Here is a 21,051-nt window from a genome sequence, read left to right as displayed (position 1 = left end):
CCCACCCTCCCTGGGTCACAGCTGCAGACTGTGCAAGCAGCAGCAGCAGCAGCAGCAGCCAGCGTCCTGAACACAGGAAGCTGACAGCCGCGCTCTGCACATGTGACCGGCGTCTGCTGAGAAGGAGCCGGAGGAGGGGGCCGCGGGGGATCAGCGCTCCCACAGGTATGTATGACACCGGGGGACACCGGGGAACACCGGGGGGGATAGGGGGGGACCCGGCAGGGCCTAGGCAGCAGGTTTCTGTCGCATGTGTTATGGCACATGCGACAGAAACCATAGGAACAGTGGAAATGCGGCCGGCGCGCTGCTGTGATCGGCGGTGCGCGCGGCCCTCTTGGATTTTCGGGAGGGGGTTGGGGGTCGGGGGGGGGCACTTTGGGGACACCGGGGGACCGGAGGGAACCGGGAAAAAGATTTATCTCCTATCTGGCATGTTTGATCATGCCAGATGGGAGATAAATCATTTTTTACCGGCGCGGTCATTTGCTATAACTTGATGATCGGTATACGGTGTATACCGGTCATCACGTGACTGGGGACCGGAAAAACCGGCCCGAATCATGATCTCCAGGGTCTCAGCTACCCCCGGCAGCTGAGACCCCGGAAATTTTCTGACTCTGGGGGGCGCTAGACCCTTTTTTCCGACCGCCGTTAAAAAGCGGCGGATCGGAAAAAGTACCCTTATTTACCGCCGTTAAAAGGCGTATCGGCGGTCGTTAAGGGGTTAAGTTATTAATTAAAATTAAATCCACAAAGTTCCTTTTTAGTCCAATGATGTAATGTTCCACAGCGTCCATCAATTCCTAATGAGCTTCATTGTCAGACTAAGGCTCTATAGGTCAGTCCAAATCAGTGGTAAGTACAGAATTTCTCACAAGTGTAAGAAATTATGGGTATGCTGCTGACTGGACAAGTTAGTAATGGTGATGTCTAATTGATGCCTATCTAATACTAACCCCTCAGTTTGATGCCAGCTGTCAATTCACAGATGATATCAACCCTAAAAGTATTACCCTGATTGCTACTGTACCAGGGCAATAGGGAAGAGCAGGGCTAAGTGCCATAATTAAACGCGACACTCAAAACTTGGGCTGCTGCGGGCTGCTATTTTTAGGTGGGGAAGGCCAAATGACCATAGCCTTCCCCGTCTGATAATACCAACACCCAGTTATCTGCTTTACTTTGGCTGGTTATCAAAAATAGAGTGGTACCCACTATGCTTTTTTAAATTATTTATTTAAATAATTTTTTAAAATACGATGGGATCCCCTCTATTTTTGATAATCAGGAAAGGTAAAACAGATAGCTGATAGTTGCAGCTCACAGTTGTCTGCTTTACCAGCAGTGGTTATCAAAAATAGGTAACACCCCGCATATGTTGTTTATTATTTTTTACTGATCCACATTGTTTGCAGTGAAATAACTCCATTTTGTTGCCTTTTGCAGCCCCCCATCCCATACTACCACCATTTTACAACCATTTTACAGCACAGACATTCGGCTTCCCATTAATTTATATGGGGTTCAGTGTTTGGGGTAAACTGAACCAAACTTTTAACTAAAGTCTGGCTTGACTGAACCCTATGAGCCCAAACTTCCACTGGTCTGGTCATCCCTGCAATATCCACCTCCTCCTTGGTTACGGGTCCCTAAGCAATGGTGTTGCCAAAACCAGCTAATCAAAATCCTAGGAACACTCTGCACCACACCCACCAAACACACCAGTGGATGGCCTGAGTGGAATAGGGTCGCCCACTTGAGGGGTTGGTTAAGGTGAGGTCAGGAGTGTCAGGAGTAAGCCAGTGTAGTGTTAGAAGTGAAGGAGAGAGGAGGTCAGAAGCTGGGCTCCTTGGACATACTAGGTAGCTGATGTTGGTCTGGGCCTGGTAGGAGTTGGACTCCCGGTCGCAGGGGATCGTGATAAGGGGCATAGTATTGTCGTGGAGGACAGCCGGCGGCCTTGTACCATCACCGGGCTGGGACCAGGGCACGACGAGGTACGTGGACCCTAGGTCAGGGAGTAGCTTCAGGCAACCTGACAATTTACCCGACGAGAATGGAACCTTCAAGATCCGCTCTCCACCCACTTCAAAATCGGGGTACCAGCGCAACGAGGGGGATAGGACTTTCCACTAAAGCGGTCCAGGAAATCCCAAGCATGAACCCTGAGAGCAAGCTCCCTCAGTTAGCCACACTGGGGTGCGGGACCCGACTAATTTCAAGCTATAGGGGCCAACTAGAAGAAAACAAGGTGCCAAGGGAAAGGTCACAGATCATCAGGCAACACCAGCAGAAACGGGACCCAGACATGCTTCCCCCAAGTGACAGCGGTGTCCAGAACTTTGGTTTACTAAAGGCTGCTTTACACGCAGTGACATCACTAGCGATGTCACTGGTGAAAGCAACCGCCCCCCGTCGGTTGTGTGTCACAAGCAAATCGTGGCACAACATCGCTAGGACCCATCACACGTACTTACCTGCCTAGCGACGTCGCTGTGGCCGGCGAACCACCTCATTCTAAGGGGGCGGTTCATGCGGCGTCACAGCTACGTCATACAACAGCCGTCCAATAGAAGCGGAGGGGCGGAGAGCGGCCGAAAGAAAGTGACACCCACCTCGTTGCCGGAGGACGCAGGTAAGGTGTTGTTCCTTGTTCCTGGGGTGTCACACTTAGCGATTTGTGCTGCCTCAGGAATGATGAACAGCCTGCGTCCTGCAACAGCAATGATATTTGGGATTAGAACGACGTGTCAACGATCAATGATTAGGTGAGTAATTTTGATCGTTAGCGGTAGTTCGTACATTTCACACACAACGACATCGCTAACTAGGCCAGATGTGCGTCACGAATTCCGTGACCCCAACAACATCTTGTTAGCAATGTCGTTGCGTGTAAAGCCCCCTTAAGTTGTCGGTGTCAGCTTTATGGACTGATTGAGTACGCAAGTGACCCCTACCTTCCCAATGGCACATCTCACCACCATCACCCGAGTCCCGGGGCATCTTCTCTAACCGTGGAGGGGTTAAACACCTGGCTGCCCACTCCATCGCCACCGGGTAATCCCAGCAGCAGCGGTGGTACTCCACCTTACCACATACCACGGGTGGCATCACGAACTTTAGATACACCATCCCCTGTAAATACCCCCTTAATTTGAGTGGCCGTACGACCCCTGGGTCCGGACGCCCCTCGAGCCACCGCGCGTCCGGATCCAAGCAGCCTGGCTGCTGACGTGGGGGCGGCACATAAGAACAAACAGGGGAGGAGAGACCTGAATGATGACCCATTGAAGGTAATCAATTTTATCTAATTTACATCTGACACCAATTGATATCTCGGTTCTATCAAAAGGACTAACATTTGCACTATCTGCACGTTTTGACATTTTCACAGCCATAAAAGACTTGCATCTATTTGGCCGAAACCTGATTTTCAAGAAGTGGTTTCATAATGAGGACGAAAAAAGTCTTTTTCCATCAGAGGCTGAATAAGAATCTATCCGTATCCTTGAACAACTGGCACAAGAACATGCCCTAGGTGACAAGGGTAAGATACTTGAAAAAATTAGGCAAAGATCTCAGAAGTTTCCCCCTCTAGCTTCGTGTCCAGCAGTAGATCTCTTTGTTAAATTGGTATCGGAAGATCTTGGTAGAATATCCAAAAAATTTTATAAGGATATGTCTTTAGAGGAGAGACAAAGCCTTAACCAACTTCAACGAGTTTCATGTATTCTATTTAAACCAGCAGACAAAGGGGGCAATATTGTCCTTTGGCCCCAAAAGATGTACGAAACTGAAGCATATAGACAACTGAGAGATGTGCAATGTTATAAGAGGTTGACTTTTAACCCTTTAAACTCTTACAGAGCCATTCTTACAGATATCCTGGAGAAAGCCATCTTGTCAAGACAAATTACCAAGGAACTATCAGAGGCTTTGAATGTCTCCAATCCGGTTGTACCTACCATGTATTTTTTACCGAAAATACATAAAAATCAAGAAAACCCACCAGGTAGGCCTATTGTTTCTGCTGTGGGAGGTCTATTGGAAAACGCATGTCAATTTATTGATCATCATTTGAAGAAATCTGTTGAAAATCTACCGTCTTACCTCCAAGATACTTGGATAGTTTACATTGAGGATGACATGCTCTTGGTGACATGCGATGTAGAGGCTCTTTATACCTCCATCCGTTACCAAGATGGTATGAGAGCTACCTCCTTTTACCTGGGAATGAGCAATATGGAGACTAGTTTTGTGGAATTTCTTATGGAGTTATTGGAATTTACTTTGACACATAACTTCTTTACCTTCAGTGATGCCTTCTACCTGCAGCTCCAGGGAACAGCGATGGGGGCAGCTTGTGCCCCATCGTATGTCAACTTGTTCCTGGGGCTGTGGGAGAGGGAGCTGTTCCTCTCTGATGGAGATGTGTTAATGGTCCGGGTCATACTCTGGGCCCGGTACATTGACGATATCTTCATCATTTGGAAGGGTAAGGTCGATGAACTCAGAACATTCTTTGAGGCCCTGAATAGGAATCGTTATAATCTTCATCTCACATATAAATACGATTCAAATGAGATTGATTTTCTGGATGTCGTTGTGAAACGAGACCAGAGAAATCAACTTCAAACTGACATGTTCAGAAAAGGAATGGCGGTAAACTCTTTACTCCATGCGACTTCATCACATCCCCACAGATGTTTAAGGACAATTTCTGCGTCTGAGGAGAGTCTGTTCCACTGATTCTGACTTTAGGAAACAAGCAGATGTGATGAAAAAGAGATTTTTTTGGATGAGGTTACAGCAAGAAAAATGGAGATCTAGCCTATTCTAGAGCAAGTAATAGTAATAGACAGACATTGCTGTATACCAAACCAAATAAACAAACTAAAGAACAGGTATAATTCATAACGACATTCCATTCACAATGGAGTGAGATGAAGAAATGTATGGAGAAATTCTGGCCTATTCTACGTTCAGATCCATCTCTAAGACAATATCTCTCGCCAAATGTCAGTATCACAGCCAGACGTTGTAAGAATCTGAAGGACATGCTGGTATTCAGCCATTACCAACCCACTAGAATGGCAATTCTTTACTTCAAGACACGACCAAGCTGGGGTTGTTCCCTGTGTGGGAAATGCGTGGCACATTTTACAACTTCACGTGGATCGGTGACATATACCATCATGCACCATATCACATATACCACAGTAGCCGTGATCTATTATACCACCTGCCCTTGTGGAAAGATTTACGTGGGTCTCACTACCTGTGCTTCAAAAGTTCGGGTAAGAGAACACGTTCGAGACATCATTGCGGCAGTCAAAGAAGAGGATGTCGAGTCACTAAGAACAATCCCAAGACACTTCAAAAAATTTCATCAGTTTGACTCGACATTATTACGAGTTTGTGGAATTGATCACATTACTATGAACATCCGTGGAGGAAATGTGGCCAAATAATTGTCCAAATGTGAAAGTCGTTGGATATGGACCTTGGATACTGTTTACCCGAAAGGGTTAAACGAAAATTTGAGTTTTGCACCATTCCTGTGAAGACCTTGTCATTTCTTGGTGTCTCTGTTTGTCGTGTTTGCTTGCTTTTTGGGGTTCTTTTGTCTTTTATATTCCTATCCTTCTGATCATATACCTACTGGGCAGGGTTTCTCTACGGTTTTAGCTGTTTATATATTTTTTTATTCTTTTTTAATATTTGCTTTTTATTCACACTTTTTTGGTCTTTCTCAGTAGTTTACGTCATTTACTCATGGTTTTGGATTCCTCTTCCGTCCATTTGTACATGGATTTCAAGAATCAATTGGATATCCATTTCCATGAAGGACCCATGGATCAACACCGGAGTGTTTCTACATATAACATTTTGTATAATTTTTTTAAAAGAATTATAGCTATTTATATTTTTTAATGTATTTTTATATTTCGGTCTTCTTATATTCTATTTTGTGCACATCTTATATATTTCACACTACTGAATAATTACACTTATTTATTACACATTCATTATCACTTCTACACTTTTTCCTGCACAATCACACATTCCCTGTATGCATTATCACTCTTGTTTATCTTATATATGCATACACAAAAAAAAAATATATTTTATATAGAAGTTTACAGTGCTGGCCAAAAGTATTGGCACCCCTGCAATTCTGTCAGATAATACTCAGTTTCTTCTTGAAAATGATTGCAATCACAAATTCTTTGGTATTATTATCTTCATTAATTTGTCTTCAATGAAAAAAAAAAAAAATTGTCATAAAGCCAAATTGGATATAATTCCACACCAAACATAAAAAAGGGGGTGGACAAACGTATTGGCACTGTTTGAAAAATCATGTGATGCTTCTCTAATTTGTGTAATTAACAGCACCTGTAACTTACCTGTGGCACTTAACAGGTGTTGGCAATAACTAAATCCCACTTGCAGCCAGTTGACATGGATTAAAGTTGACTCAACCGCTGTCCTGTGTCCTTGTGTGTACCACATTGAGCATGGAGAAAAGAAAGAAGACCAAAGAACTGTCTGAGGACTTGAGAATCCAAATTGTGAGGAAGCATGAGGAATCTCAAGGTACAAGTCCATCTCCAAAGACCTGAAAGTTCCTATGTCTATGGTGCGCAGTGTCATCAAGACGTTTAAAGCCCATGGCACTGTGGCTAACCTCCCTAGATGTGGAAGGAAAAGTAAAATTGACGAGAGATTTCAACGCAAGATTGTGCGGATGGTGGATAAAGAACCTCGACTAACATCCAAACAAGATCAAGCTGCCCTGCAGTCCGAGGGTACAACAGTGTAAACCCGTACTAGCCGTCGGTGTCTGAATGAAAAGGGACTGTATGGTCGGATACCAAGGAAGACCCCACTTCTTACCCCGAGACATAAAAAAGCCAGGCTGGAGTTTGCCAAAACTTACCTGAGAAAGCCTAAAACGTTTTGGAAGAATGTTCTCTGGTCAGATAAGACAAAAGTAGAGCTTTTTGGGAAAAGCCATCAACATAGAGTTTACAGGAAAAAAAAGAGGCATTCAAAGAAAATTACACGGTCCCTACAGTTAAAGATGGCAGAGGTTCCCTCATGTTTTGGGGTTGCTTTGCTGCCTCTGGCACTGGACTGCTTGACCGTGTGCATGGCATTATGTAGTCTGAATACTACCAACAAATGTTTCAGCATAATGTAGGGCCCAGTGTGAGAAAGCTGGGTCTTCCTCAGAGGTCATGGGTCTTTCAGCAGGACAATGACCCAAAACACTTCAAAAAGCACTAGAAAATGGTTTGATAGAAAGCACTGGAGACTACTAAAGTGGCCAGCAATGAGTCCAGACCTGAATTCAATAGAACACTTGTAGAGAGATCTCAAAATGGCAGTTTGGAGAAGGCACCCTTCAAATCTCAGGGACCTGGAGCAGTTTGCCAAAGAAGAATGGTCTAAAATTCCAGTAGAGCATTGTAAGAAACTCATTGATGGTTACCGGAAGCGGTCGTTCGCAGTTATTTTGGCTAAAGGTTGTGCAACCAAGTATTAGGCTAAGGGTGCCAATACTTTTGTCTGGCCCAATTTTGGAGTTTTGTGTGAAATGATCAATTATTTGATTTTTAAATAAGTGAAGATAATAATTCCAAACAATTTGTGATTGCAATCATTTTCAAGAAGAAACTGAGTATTATCTGACAGAATTGCAGGGGTGCCAATACTTTTGGCCAGCACTGTATATAATATATATATATATATATATATATATATATATATATATATATATATATATATATATATATATATATATATATATGTCTTTGTACACCCTATATTTTTACCCCCTCCTTTTTTGTATATCTTATTTCAGTTTTCTTGTATTTTATTCCAACACTGATATGTTTTTCTAATGTATTTTGCATTTTTTATATACGCATATATCTAATTTTGCATATATATGGTATCAATTCACCTATATATAATTAAATATTCACACATTTTCTCTTATAATAGAAATTATAATTTGGATAAGACCGTTATACTCCCTTCTATGTTATATGTCTGGTTGTTGCCATGGATTAGTGTGCATGCGCTGTCTCCGGGCGGTGCGCACTCAGGGGGCGTATCTTTATCGTCTTTCTGAGTTCCTCCCGTCCCATCGGCGTCATCGCGTCACGTGACTGGTTGTCACGTGATGCTGTAACTCATATTGGGACGACCTCATTTACCACATGATGATGACGCGCCTTACTGTCCTCGCTCTGCGCTGAGCTGCACGGCGCATACGCTGCACATAGATATCCATTAGTTGGGACTCCGTATTTAACTGCTTACCTTGCCGGTATGTCGCCACACCCCCCCTGACGAAGGCTATTGCTGAAACGCGCGTCAAATTGGACTTGGCGCCATTCCAGCAGTAAGTATGTGCCGTTCGGATTGAATACTTTTGCCCTAGTGCTTCACCTCGTATCACAGTGTCCTTTATGCTACTATGCTTTGATATATATGTGTGTGATTCATACTTTTACTTAGAGGCTGTTTACATTAGTTTTTCCTGTAATTGGCACTTATATTGCTTTCTGCTGTTCTGGTATGCCATCTAGTGTACCTTTTTTATTACTACACCTCACTTTTAATCTTAATTAATTGAAATATAGATTATCTATTTTACTTTCTGTTTCTGATCCTTTTTGTGAAACGGTTTTCTGTCTGTCATGGATCAGTTAATTCAACAAATACATACGAATAGTGGGTGGTGGTACATTCTATCACTTTGAAGAACCACCTTATGGTCTTTTTACCCCTAATATTTGTTTTAACCAAGGCTGACCTTTGGTGTAAATTCTATCATGTAGCAGAGACCACTATAAATTCTCCTGCACATGACTGTAATGACTAATAGCTGCTGAGAAAAAAAATGGATCACATGCGGATTGAATACGGATTGCTCACAGACTACTATCATGACAAAAATCACAAACTCGCATTGGAATTGCATTGCACACGGATTAACACTCGGACATAGCTCATATTACTCTCAGGCATGAGAATCGGAACGATTTTTCAAACGCAAGTGTGACATCAGCCTAACAATCCTGTTCTAACCTCCATTTTGCTTCCTTTTAACTTTTTTATTTTTATTCCGGTGGCCGCACCCAAACAGTAAGATGGACTTCCCCGTGAAGTCCGTGTTCTGGGTCAGTGCACGGGCACTAGGTGTGCTTAACTTTACATTTCGGGTTCTCTCATTATAAACTCAAAATGATACCAATAAGTGTACAGTTTGCCATGAAAAGATAAGCTGTAAAACAGGACCTTCAACCAAAAAATAAAAAAGGTATGGGTTTTTAAAAATGGTGAAACAAAACAAATTTTTTTTTTGTGCTAACTTGTCAACTGTTGAAATGCTGTTTTTTGTGGTCTTTTTTTTTTTTTTTTTTAAAAAAAAAAAAATCTATATATGCTATTCCAGCTATGTTGATATCAAAACAACAACTTTGCCATAGAAAAACAGGAGAAAAAAAATAAAAGCGAAAATTGTTAAAGTTATAAAGAGGTTAACTATATCTCCTTGTTATTCTTCCATGCTAATGTATCGAAAATTCAACAAATTAAAATGTAACACGGAGTTACCATCTTTCAGAAAACTTTTACCTGCTGGTTTGTTGTAAAAAAATCAAACCACATCTTTCTTATCCCCTGCGTCTAGCACTGCGTCTCTATTGCTGAGCAGGTCTATGTTGTTTACTGCAACTGTGAAGTCATGTTGATAGAGCTGCAGCCAATCACTAAGCTCAAATGGCGAAAACTTTGGGTCAGTGTAGTAGACTGTGATCTCCAATTGTTCCTTAACTTACAAAACCCTCCACCAGGCTTCAATCTACCAAGGAAAACATGGGTTACTCTAAATCATATCAGAACAAACTTTGGCGTCTGTGCAGATCTTATAAGTGGGGAAAATTTGATTCTCCGACCTGTGACTGTGGAGCAGATCGTCAAACCATCCAGCAATGTAAATGTTAATGCTATTGAATATATAGAAAATCTTGATATTCGATTTTGATTTTAATCCTTTTGATATTTTTCAATCATTGTCTGTTGACTGTTGTTTATTTTTATATGATGGTAAGGTAAACGTTCATACGATTAAATAAAATTAAAAAACTAAGGTCAGCGGCTCACACAGTGATTGGCTGCAACACTGTCGATGTAGTGTTTCTACCACATCTATACACAATCACTGGACCAGATCGAAGACGTAGCGCTGGATATGGGATAGTAGGTGATGTAATGGACTTGAAAGGAGACAACCTATTTAAATAACATGAGTGAGTCTGTAATTTATACCATTATAGTTATTTTATTGAAAATTAATTTCTTGAAATCTTTTTAAACATTTTACACAGCTTGCGCAATATGTACTGCTATATAAAAAGGACACGTCTGCCCTTGCAATCCAGAAAACAGGTCAATGTCTTGTCTTTTTTATGGTTCGTGCACTTGTTAAACTGTAGTTTAATTCTAAAATATTTCTGTGCTTAAAAACAAAGTGTCCTTCTAGAAGCTGTGCTGGCCTCCGGGACTATCGGTATTAGCCTTCAGTCTGCGCTGCTGTACAGTACATGCTATAACATAACAGAAAAATAGGAATTGCTTCATTTAACCTCTCTTGTCTTTCATTGCGTTTATGCATTCCAAGCACTTTGACGAAAACTGGGTTAAAGGAAATAAAATCCAAAATGAAGGGAACAAAAGTATCCGGTTATTGGTATGACTTCCGCATTACAGTGGACACTTTACTGGGAGTTTGGCCGTCCACACTTTGTCACACAGAAACAGTAGCGTAAAGCTCCTCGATCTCTTGTTTGAAGAAGTCTCTGAGTTCACGTCTCTTTGCCTTGAGCGTTGGTGTCAGCAAACCATTTTGTACAGTAAACATCTCTTTATGGATATGAATGGCTTTCACCTACAACAAAACATAGAATTATCAAAACCAATATGTAATAGGTGAGCATGCATTAAATGGGCTGTCCGTTGAAATATTATTAGCCCGTTGGCTTAGATATATATAAAACAAGCCAAGTTTTTGCCACAGATCCACTCACAGCCGCTGATTAGTCTAATGATTAGCTGCAGTGGTGGTAACACTGCAGCCTATTACCAAATACAGAAAAGTGGCAGAGAGACATTGTGGGACCCGGAAAAGGTAATTAAAAGGTCAATTTGTCATTTTTTACATGTCTCATTGTACAGGCTAATAATATTTGACTGCAGTGTCTTCAATAAAATGGCACCAGGGATCGCAGACTCTGGCGCAATTTTAGTGAAGTCAGAATTACTGTGGCAATGCACAAGCACCGCCAGCAACAACAATGGCGGTACAGTGCGATATTCAAGTAAAGAAAAGGGGGCAAGCCAGAAGGATGATGGAGGAGCAATAAACACCAAAGACCTGACCCACAAAGGCCTGCCCCCATTGCACACGTCAATCAAAGTACAGTGCATTTCTGCAACTTTGATTAAAGATATTTCATCAACCGAGTATCCGATCTTTCTACAGCAGGTATGCCTGAATTTAGCATCTTAGTGTATGTAGGGCACTGCCTTTATTTCCCATAGCAAAATCCTGGTGGTTGGTTCTATTTAAGGCTGCAGTCCTCAGAGTTTCTAATGGTATTTTACCCCTTTCTGGAACCTTGGCTCTGATTCATCATTTGTGGTTTTTGCAAAGGGACTTTTTTTGCGTTCCGAGATTCATTGCCATCTTTTACTTCAAGCTCTTCAGAACAGGGTACATAGGTTGTTGAACTTTGGTAGAATCAAAAGGTTATTTTTTTGTCGTTTACATTTTTGCACCTTTCTAGAGCTAAAAGTCATAAGATCCTTTGAAATGTCATACATTAGTCTTCAACTGTGTAACATTAAAATTAAAGTATATACTCTGCTAAAGTACTGAATTACAATTACGCAAAAATTTGGCAATATTTTGAAACGTCACAAATAGTGTTGAGCGAGTAGTTAACCATTTAAACTCACTATGCTGTTAGCGAGTACTGTCTGCTACTCGCATATTCGTTACGAGTAATGAGCGCAATGTAAGTCAATGGGAAATTCTCGCTAAGTAGCGAGTAACCCGAAAGCTGTAGTACTCGCTACTCGCACGAACAGTACAGCTTTTGGGTTACTCGCTACTTAGCAAGTATTTCCCATTGACTGACATTGCGCCCACTACTCGTAATGAATATGCGAGTAGCGGACAGTACTCGCTAACAGCGTAGTGAGTACGACTACTCGCTTAACACTAGTCACAAATAATGAATTAGGCTAAAACATCTGTCGAAAAATCCCTGAGATCAACTCAAGTAAACTTAAAGGGAATCATTTTAGTAGGATTACCTCTTCTTAGCCGTCTATATGGACATGTAGGTCATAGGAAGCTGGATAAAATGATACCTTGATATCTACAATCTAATGTTTTAATCCACAGTAATCCACTTTCTTCTTGTAAATTAGCTTTTAACATCTATGGGCCTGAGATAGATCTCCCTGAGACTCTACCTCTATAGCTTACTTTAAATGAAAGCGGGTATTACCAGTGTGAGACATGTAGCTCAGGAGAGCAGACTGTCAGTCATTACATATCTCACATGAGTAATGCCCCTTTCATTTAATATAAGCTCTGGAGGCAGATTCTCAGGGAGATCTGTGTCTAGCCCATTGCCTTGAACAGCTCATTTACATATGAAGAAAAACATGAATTTCTCTAGAACAAAACATCCGATGGCAGATATCAAGATATAATTTTATTCAACTTTCTTTGACCTAAATGCCCATATAGACTGGTCAAATAGGTTGATCCTACTTACAGATTCCTTTTAAAGAAAAGGTGCAAATTAAAAAATAAGGCATAAACATAAAAGTTATTACCATCTTGATCACCGCATTACCTGTACACTTAAACTATATACAAAGCCCCAGTGTATAATGTCACTGGTGATCACTGTATTACCTGTGCACTATATACAGAGCTCCTGTGTATAATGTCACCTGTGATCACTGTAATATCTGTAGATTGACACTATATATAGACTTCCTGTGTATAATGTCACCAGTGATCAATGTATTACCTTAACACTTAAGGCCCCGTCACACACAGAGATAAATCTTTGGCAGATCTGTGGTTGCAGTGAAATCATGGACATATTGTTCCATTTGTACACAGCCACAAACCTGGCACTGATTGTCCACAATTTCACTGCAACCACAGATCTGCTGCAGATTTATCTCTGTGTGTAACAGGGCCTTTACACTCTACATAGTGCTACTGTGTATAATGTCACCGAAGATCATTGTACTACCTGTATATACAGTACTGAGCTCATGTGTAAAATTTCACAGGTGATCACAGTATTACCTATATATTTACACTATATACAGAGCTCATGTGCATGTCACTAGTGATTACTGCATTACCTGTACACTATATACAGAGCCCCTATGTATAATGTTACCAATGATCACTGTTACTTGAACACTTAAACTGTATACAGAGCTCCTGTGTATAATGTCCCCAGTGATCACTGTATTAGCTGTATATTTACACTATATACAAAGATCCTGTGCATAATGTCATCAGTGATCACTGTATTACCTGTACACTGACTTTATATACAAAACTCCTGAGTATTATGTCACCGGTGAGCACTGTATTACACTGACCTTATATACAAAGCTCATGTGTATAATGTCCGTGATGATCACTGTATTTCCTGTACACATACATTGTATACTATATACAGAGCTTCTGTGTATAACATCACTGGTCATCACTGTATTACCTGTACACTATATTCTACGGTATATACAGAGCTCATGTGTATAGTGTCACTGATGCTCACTGTATTATCTCTACAATACACTGTCAAAAGGTGTATGGCTCAAAACTCACTGATTGTCAGGACTACTTCTCACGCGATTCACACAGCAGAGTCAGACACTTAACACGATACTGCTTATGAGTTGCACAGACAGGCTCGGGAGTTGACCAGCTGTGCTCTTGTTAGTAATCAGCCTTGCAGGAATTAATTTCTGCTAGCCAGTGGATTACTGCTTGAGTCACATGTTGAAGAAGAGCTATCACAGTTGCCTCCACCCTTTCAAAGATGGTGGAGCCTGGTCTCCCATATCAAGGATAGCTTTTACGATCCTGATCCTTGTGTTTTGATATCCTGTTGCTGATAAACTTCTGTGTGCTGTTTGGTGTGTTGTTGAAATACTCTTGTTGCCTGATTCGTTGCTTTAGATTCTTCCTGATCATGTATTGTCTATACTGTACCTCTGTGAGTGATTGCTGTGAGTTTGAGTTGAGTTTTGGTGTTTCCCCGTCTGTTTATTTGTGTGTGATTAATAACTCCTGTCCTGGCCCCCTCTTGGATGGAGGGAGAGGGGCCACTAGACCAGGGTTATTCAAAAGCTACGATAAAGAAGTCAGCCCAAACATCACCACCTTCAGGTATATCTTTGGGATCAGCGAGGGTTCCCCTAGTATGAGGGCCAGTTTAGGCTCCCCTGTATGTAGTGATCCCGTCACACCCTGTGAGATATACACTATATACTATATATACTATATACAGAGCTCCAATGTATAATGTCACCAGTTATCACATTAATGTATTACCTGTACACTATATACCAATCTCGTAATATGTGGTCTGGTCATGGTGTGGTGGTATTTGTCCCATATATATGGTATTATTCAGTCACTATGTGATGATAATATGTGGTGTGGTCAAGGTGTGGTGGTATTTGTCCCTTGCATATGGTATTATTCGGTCATTGTATGGTCGTAATATGTCGTCTGATCATGGTGTGGTGGTATATTGTACATATTTGGCCTGTGGCTGTTGGGGACAGAGATTAAGTGCAGCAGACAGCTGAGGGACAGATGGACAGGAGGTCATCCTTTACAATTTGAACAGGATTCCAATAGTATTAATTTTCAAAGCCACACTAAGACGTGACTGACAGTATCAGGAACAATGTGGACCTGACAGGATGCTCATGTGATTCCATCCTAAAGATGATAATCACTGCAGTCATTGGTCATTTTGTGTGTGTCAAGATAAGGACCAAGAAATAGAGACCAGCAGGGACTAGATAAGTCAGAAAAATGTAGCTGTTAAAATCATTGCGGGTAAGTGTCGTTTCTATTATTGTTATTACTATTATTACTATTTTAACTCATGTAAGCTCTTTTAAAGAAGAAAAAAAAAATCTCCCCCTGGACATCACCTTTAATATGGCAGTATCACAATGTAGCACTGAAATCAAACTACCGTAATATCACCAATATGTAAAAAAGGCAATAATAATAACTCCATATGTTCCCCTATAACATTTCTTACCTGCTCAAAGGAATGGAGTCCGCTCTCTTTTCCAAGTCTCACCATATCAGCCATTATTGCTTTTTTAAGTTCCTAAAAATATAACGGTCAACATATTACTACAATTTAAAAAGTATTTTTTTTAAATTTAAATTTAGTCTGAAAAACGTTAACAGAAGTGATACTATCCTTACTCATTCCTCAGTGCTCCAACTCTGATGCTTCTAGGGATCTCTGCTAGTCGTACTTTGTCTCAAGAAATTTGTAACCATTGCAACCAATCTTGAGGTGACATCTAAATTACCTTATTCCCTGCAGCAGTGATGTTCCAACAGAGGATAGCAAAACACCCCACCTGTAGCCAATCATATGCTGCTGTTTGGCTTCAGTGATTACAGGACATCCTTAAGGTTTCCTTCACACATCCGTGTCTCCAGTATATGTGATGTCCATTTTCACAAGTACTGGAGACATGAACACACATAGACCCATTAAAAACAATGAGTATGGACCATGTGTCCTTGTGGTACACACACATGTCCGTATGCTCCACACAGCAACATGTCCATTTTTCCATTTTTCTCCGTCAGCACGGGTGTCACACGGACTGCACACTGATGTGATCCATGTGATGTCAGTGTGAACAGAGAAAACACAGGTCACATAAAAATAAAGATTTTTTTATACTTACCTGTCTCTGCCTTTGCTGGTACTTCCAGGCCCGCTCATTATGCTCATACATATTTGTGTCGCCCCAGGCCTATGGGGTGCTCGGTCCCGGGCCATATATATACAGTGATGCTGTGTCACGGTTGTGTAATGGCCGATGCCCGGTTCCATGACCCTGGGGGGCGCTTTTTAAAAGGGGTTATATACAGGGGAGATTAAAGAGTTTATATCGTGACGCCACTTGCAGGTTGCGGTTATGGTGATGGAACTGCCGCGGCACTGTCTTTTACCACTGGGGTTGATGGTGATAGCAGCCTGGGTGGTAGGCCCTCCGCAAGTAGGGCCGGGCCTCAGGGAGTGAATGAGGGGATCCGGCGCAGAAAGAAGGGAGACCACATGATGGGAATGCAGTGCAACTCTTGTTTACTCACAGCGATGTGGAGGCAGATGCACTGAGGACGGCTGGTTCTTTTTGTTCCAGTGCCAGTGTGGTAACCTGGTGGCTTCTATCCCCGACACCTCTCACTGGTTGGTGGAACTCCATGACTTGGAGCGTCTGGGGGTCCCTTACTGTCTGTCGGCAGTCTCTGGTCTGGTGGGCAGTGTGAACCCTGTAGGGTCCATGTTCTGTTCTGGTCCCTGGCTCTATCTTAATTGCTGGTGCCCCGGATTCTTGGGTCAGTGAGGTCCATGATGGTCCCCTCACTGTGCAGGTATTTTTCAGGTAGCCTGAAGCGTTCGCCTGACCTAGGTCCCTATGCCCCATCGGTGCTCTGGTTCCAGGGGTCCCTGGCTGTACCCTCTTTGTCAACGACACTTCTACTCCACCTAGGTCACTGCTACACGACCCCGTCTGGAGACACGTCCGTCCCCTTCAACTGTCACTACCGGACTCCCGTGTCTCTCTGTCTGTCCCCTCCCACATGGTTGTTGTTTAGTGGACTGAACTAGCTCCACCCCTGGGTGGCCATCTATTGGGTCCCAGACTAGTCAGTCACCCATGATTGGGAGAGGGAAACTGGGGATGTTTATGTGTTTTGATGTTATCGGCACTGGTCTTCCAGGTCCCTGGGGGTAGGCCCTGCATCTTTGACATGACACAGTACCTAGTAGGACCCTGATGGGTTCAGGGGTGCTAAATATACATGTGAAGGAGGCCTTTATGGAAAAGGAAGAGAGGAGACAAGCGAGGAACATGGACAAAGGTGCGTTGGAATGATGGGGATTACCGTAGATAGATAAGTATATGATTTTTTTTTCTTATTTTAAGACCAGCCTGAGCCCACTTTGAAAAAAAAAAAATAGTTAAAAATCCCTGTAACTACAACAATGTGCCTCTGTAGTGGATTTGGAGCTCTGCATTGTGCTGAGAAATTATTCAGGATTGGATTTTGAACCTCAAAATGATTTGACTTAAAAATAAAAAGAGATGAATATAAACAAGTTTTCCCAGGAACTATTTTCACACTAAAAGTTCTAAATGGTGGTTAAACCCTTAAGGGTAGTGTTTTACCCTCCCAAAATACAAGGTCAAATATTTATGCTGTTATATGGGAAAATATAAAACTCATACCTGCAGTATACAATTCAGTATTTTATCGGTTGAAAAAAGCTTTTAATTTCATATGCAAATGAGGCTATCACACTATTGATGTCGATGTCTGTCTCCCCCTCTGTCTGTCTCTCTTTGTCTGTGTCTGTCTGTCTCTATCGCTTTGTCTGTCTGTCTCTTTCCCTGTCTGTCTCTCTATCTCTTTGTCTGTCTGTCTCTCTATCTCTTTCCCTGTCTGTCTCTTTCTCTGTCTCTTTCCCTGTCTGTCTCTCTCTTTCCCTGTCTGTCTCTCTATCTCTTTGTCTGTCTGTCTCCCTATCTCTTTTCCTGTCTGTCGCTTTCCCTGTCTCTCTTTCCCTGTTTGTTTCTTTCCCTGTCTATCTATCTCTTGCCCTGTCTGTCTCTTTCTCTGTCTGTCTCTTTGTCTGTCTCTTTCTCTGTCTGTTTCTTTGTCTGTCTGTCTCTTTCTCTGTCTCTCTGTCTCTGTATGTCTGTCTTTTTCCCTGTCTGTCTCTGTCTGTCTCTTTCCCTGTCTGTCTCTGTCTGTGTCTTTCCCTGTCTGTCTCTTTGTCTGTCTGTCTCTGTCTCTCTCTTTCCGTGGCTGCATTGTGACACGCCAACATTCCATTTACGGGTGTGGCTGTGCATTCTTCTGAAGTTCTGGCTACACTGTGGCTCCCAGCTCCATTGACTTTAATGGAGGCAGGTTTTTTCGCGAATAACTGTAAAGTACGGGGTTAAAATTTCCCCTCAAAACATAGTCTATGACGTTCCCTTAGTCAAATGGATTATCTGTGCAAATTTTGTGATAGTACATGCGACGGTGCGATTTCCTTTAGCGGACATACACACATACATACATTCACACACTATGTACTACTATGTTTCTGTTTTATTGAGGGCTCATGCGCACCTTGCGTCCTGACCAGTGCGGAAACAAATGCACCCTCTGGCAGATTTGACACTGCGTTTTGACAAAAAGAATGCATCCAAAACGCATGTATTTTGGATACATTTTGAATGCATTTTACATGCGTTTTGGGTGCATTTTTGTCAGTGCGGTCCCCCGGCAACTCAGCTCTGCTACATACCCACTGATAGCAGACTCAGACAGAGCCGGGCGATGAGAATGAACTCGGATAAACTTCACCCGACTTCATTGTCACCCGCGGCTCTGTCTCTGTGTGCTGTCATAAACGCAGATGAACCTCCAAGGTCAGTGCCAGGACACAGGAGTCCACAGCAGTGACGTCAGGGCTTCACCCAAGTTCACTGACATCGGGCGTCTCTCTCTCTCTGTGTCGCAGCTTGATTTGCAGTCACACGTCAAGGAATCACCGGTGACCGCAAATCCCATGAGTGACTGAAGTGAGCAGCGTGATCAGCGGTGCCGTCACTCAGGTGACCCACGGCCACATGAGGAGTCCTCCACCTGAGAGCGGTGGCTGAGGGTAACCTGATTGACGTCATCGCTGATCGCGCGGCTCACTTCAGTTGCTGCGTGGAGCTGACAGAGAGCGGTCATGGTCTGTGGCTGCTCCTGTCAGCTTCATGTAGCAGAGCTGGATGCGTCGTGGGATCTCGTGTGTTTTATGTCGGACCTGGAGGGGTATTTGTGGATTTTAATAATTTTTGTCTTTTATTCCAAATAAAGGATTTTTTTGATGTGTGTGTTTATTTTCCTTAACCTACAAGTTAATCATGGAAGGTATCACTGGGAGACGCCTGCCATGATTAACCTAGGACTTAGTGTCAGCTATGGGCTGCTGCCATTAACTCCTTATTACCCAGATTGCCACCTCATCAGGGCAATTCGGGATGAGCCAGGTAGAGTCCCAGGACTGTAGCATCTAATGGATGCGGCAATTCCGGGCGAATGCAATAGCATTTTGGTAAGCGTTTTTCTACAACTCATTGATTTCAATGGGTGTAGAACACTGCCCAAATGGACAAAAGAAGTTACATGCTGCTTTTTTAAACGCAGAGATTTTGTCAAATTTTTGACAATCAAAACGCTGCGTTTAAAAAAGCATCGTGCGCATGGATTTTGCATGATTCTCATAGACTTTGCTGGGGAAGCAGAACGCATGAATTTTGACAATGTGACGCTGCAGCTTGAAATGCTGCAGAGTCGCAAAAAAAATGCAACGTGAGCTCTAAGATTACATGTATCATGTGAACAATGATGTATGTTTTATAGGAATTTATAGTGAGGCACCCATGTAGTCCAATATATGGAATGAGTGCTGATTGGATTACCATCAAAGTTTTGTCTAATAAATGTGCTAACTTATTTGCGGCTATAGCTAACGGCTATAAACGTGTTTCGGCCGAGTGTTTTGTACATGTCTATACCTACAGAATAACAAACATATCTGTGCTGGACTCCTTTTCTATGACCAGGACAGATTTCCAGTTTATGATTTATTTGCTTTTTGGACTTATACATACTTATCTTGCTTTATTTTTCTTTAGTATGAATAACATTTATTATTTTGTTTGTTCTCATTTCATACCAAATTATTGCATAGTTCTACGAATGTTCCTTCAAAATTCTTCTTCCTTGCCCATCCTGGCATCACTTCGGCATCTGGAACAACAATGCCTACGAGAAAGGCCTAAAGAGGGAAAAAAAACAGAGAAAAGATTTACTAACCTTCGTTCCACAACCGTATTTTCATTTGCGTGCTATCTGTAAAAAGCGGACAGCATTTGGACCAATGTTATTCAATGGAGCATTGCAGATGTGCACATTTTTCTACGGACCAAATCTGCATGTGAATATCACAGCATACACAATTTCTTCTGTAAATTGCATCCCATTCAAGTTTTTCTGTACGTATAAATTGGATGCCCTACATATATGAGGGTCTACTGATAAGCCTTTGACTTTGTGATCTTTTTTTGTTTCTATGGTAATGAATGTTACATCACATCACATGAAGCCTTATGTGTCTAATATTTGTTTTCAAAATCATGTGTTCTTTGCTTATGGCAACATTTTTCTATGCACGTGGGAAAACAAAATGGTGGCATCTAATGCGATATTCACAGCAACTGAGAGCAGAGGAGTGATAAAATTCTTTTTTCCACAAGGAAAGTCCGCGAAGGATATTCATGGTGATATGTAGCAGACATTGGGGGATCAATGTCCTTCATATTCCACAGTTAAGAACTGGGTTGCTGAATTTAAAACGGGCCACTTCAGCTCCAATGATGAGGAACGTCCTGGACGACCAAGAGTGGCTGTTGTTCCGGAGATCGTTAATGTTGTGCATAACCTCATACTGGAGAATTGACGAATTTCAGCTAAAGCAATAGCAGACATCATGGGGATTTCCCGTGGACATGTTTGTGTCTTTATTCATGACCATTTGGACATGAGGAAGCTATCTGCAAAGTGGATCCCCAAATGTTTGACAACAGATCAGAGAAGCATGAATC

General features: G+C 42.1%; 1 protein-coding gene across 3 annotated transcripts in view; it reads right to left on the bottom strand.

Annotated features, from left to right (window-relative positions):
* Positions 1–10,343: 10,343 nt before the first annotated feature.
* ACSL6 (acyl-CoA synthetase long chain family member 6) overlaps positions 10,344–21,051 on the bottom strand; it is a 439,484-nt gene continuing 428,776 nt past the window's right edge. For all 3 annotated transcript variants that reach the window (XM_075344540.1, XM_075344541.1, XM_075344539.1), the window contains 3 exons: positions 20,124–20,225; positions 15,408–15,479; positions 10,344–10,969 (listed from right to left, as the gene is read on the bottom strand). In XM_075344540.1, the coding sequence (XP_075200655.1) occupies positions 10,829–10,969; positions 15,408–15,479; positions 20,124–20,225 (315 nt within the window). In that variant the 3' untranslated portion in view covers positions 10,344–10,828. The remainder of the gene's footprint in view (positions 10,970–15,407; positions 15,480–20,123; positions 20,226–21,051) is intronic.

Source organism: Anomaloglossus baeobatrachus, chromosome 4, assembly GCF_048569485.1.
Source record: "Anomaloglossus baeobatrachus isolate aAnoBae1 chromosome 4, aAnoBae1.hap1, whole genome shotgun sequence".
Classification (NCBI taxonomy): Eukaryota; Metazoa; Chordata; class Amphibia; order Anura; family Aromobatidae; genus Anomaloglossus; species Anomaloglossus baeobatrachus.
The sequence above is the reverse complement of the archived record's forward strand: the minus strand, read 5'-3'. Positions and strand labels throughout refer to the sequence as shown.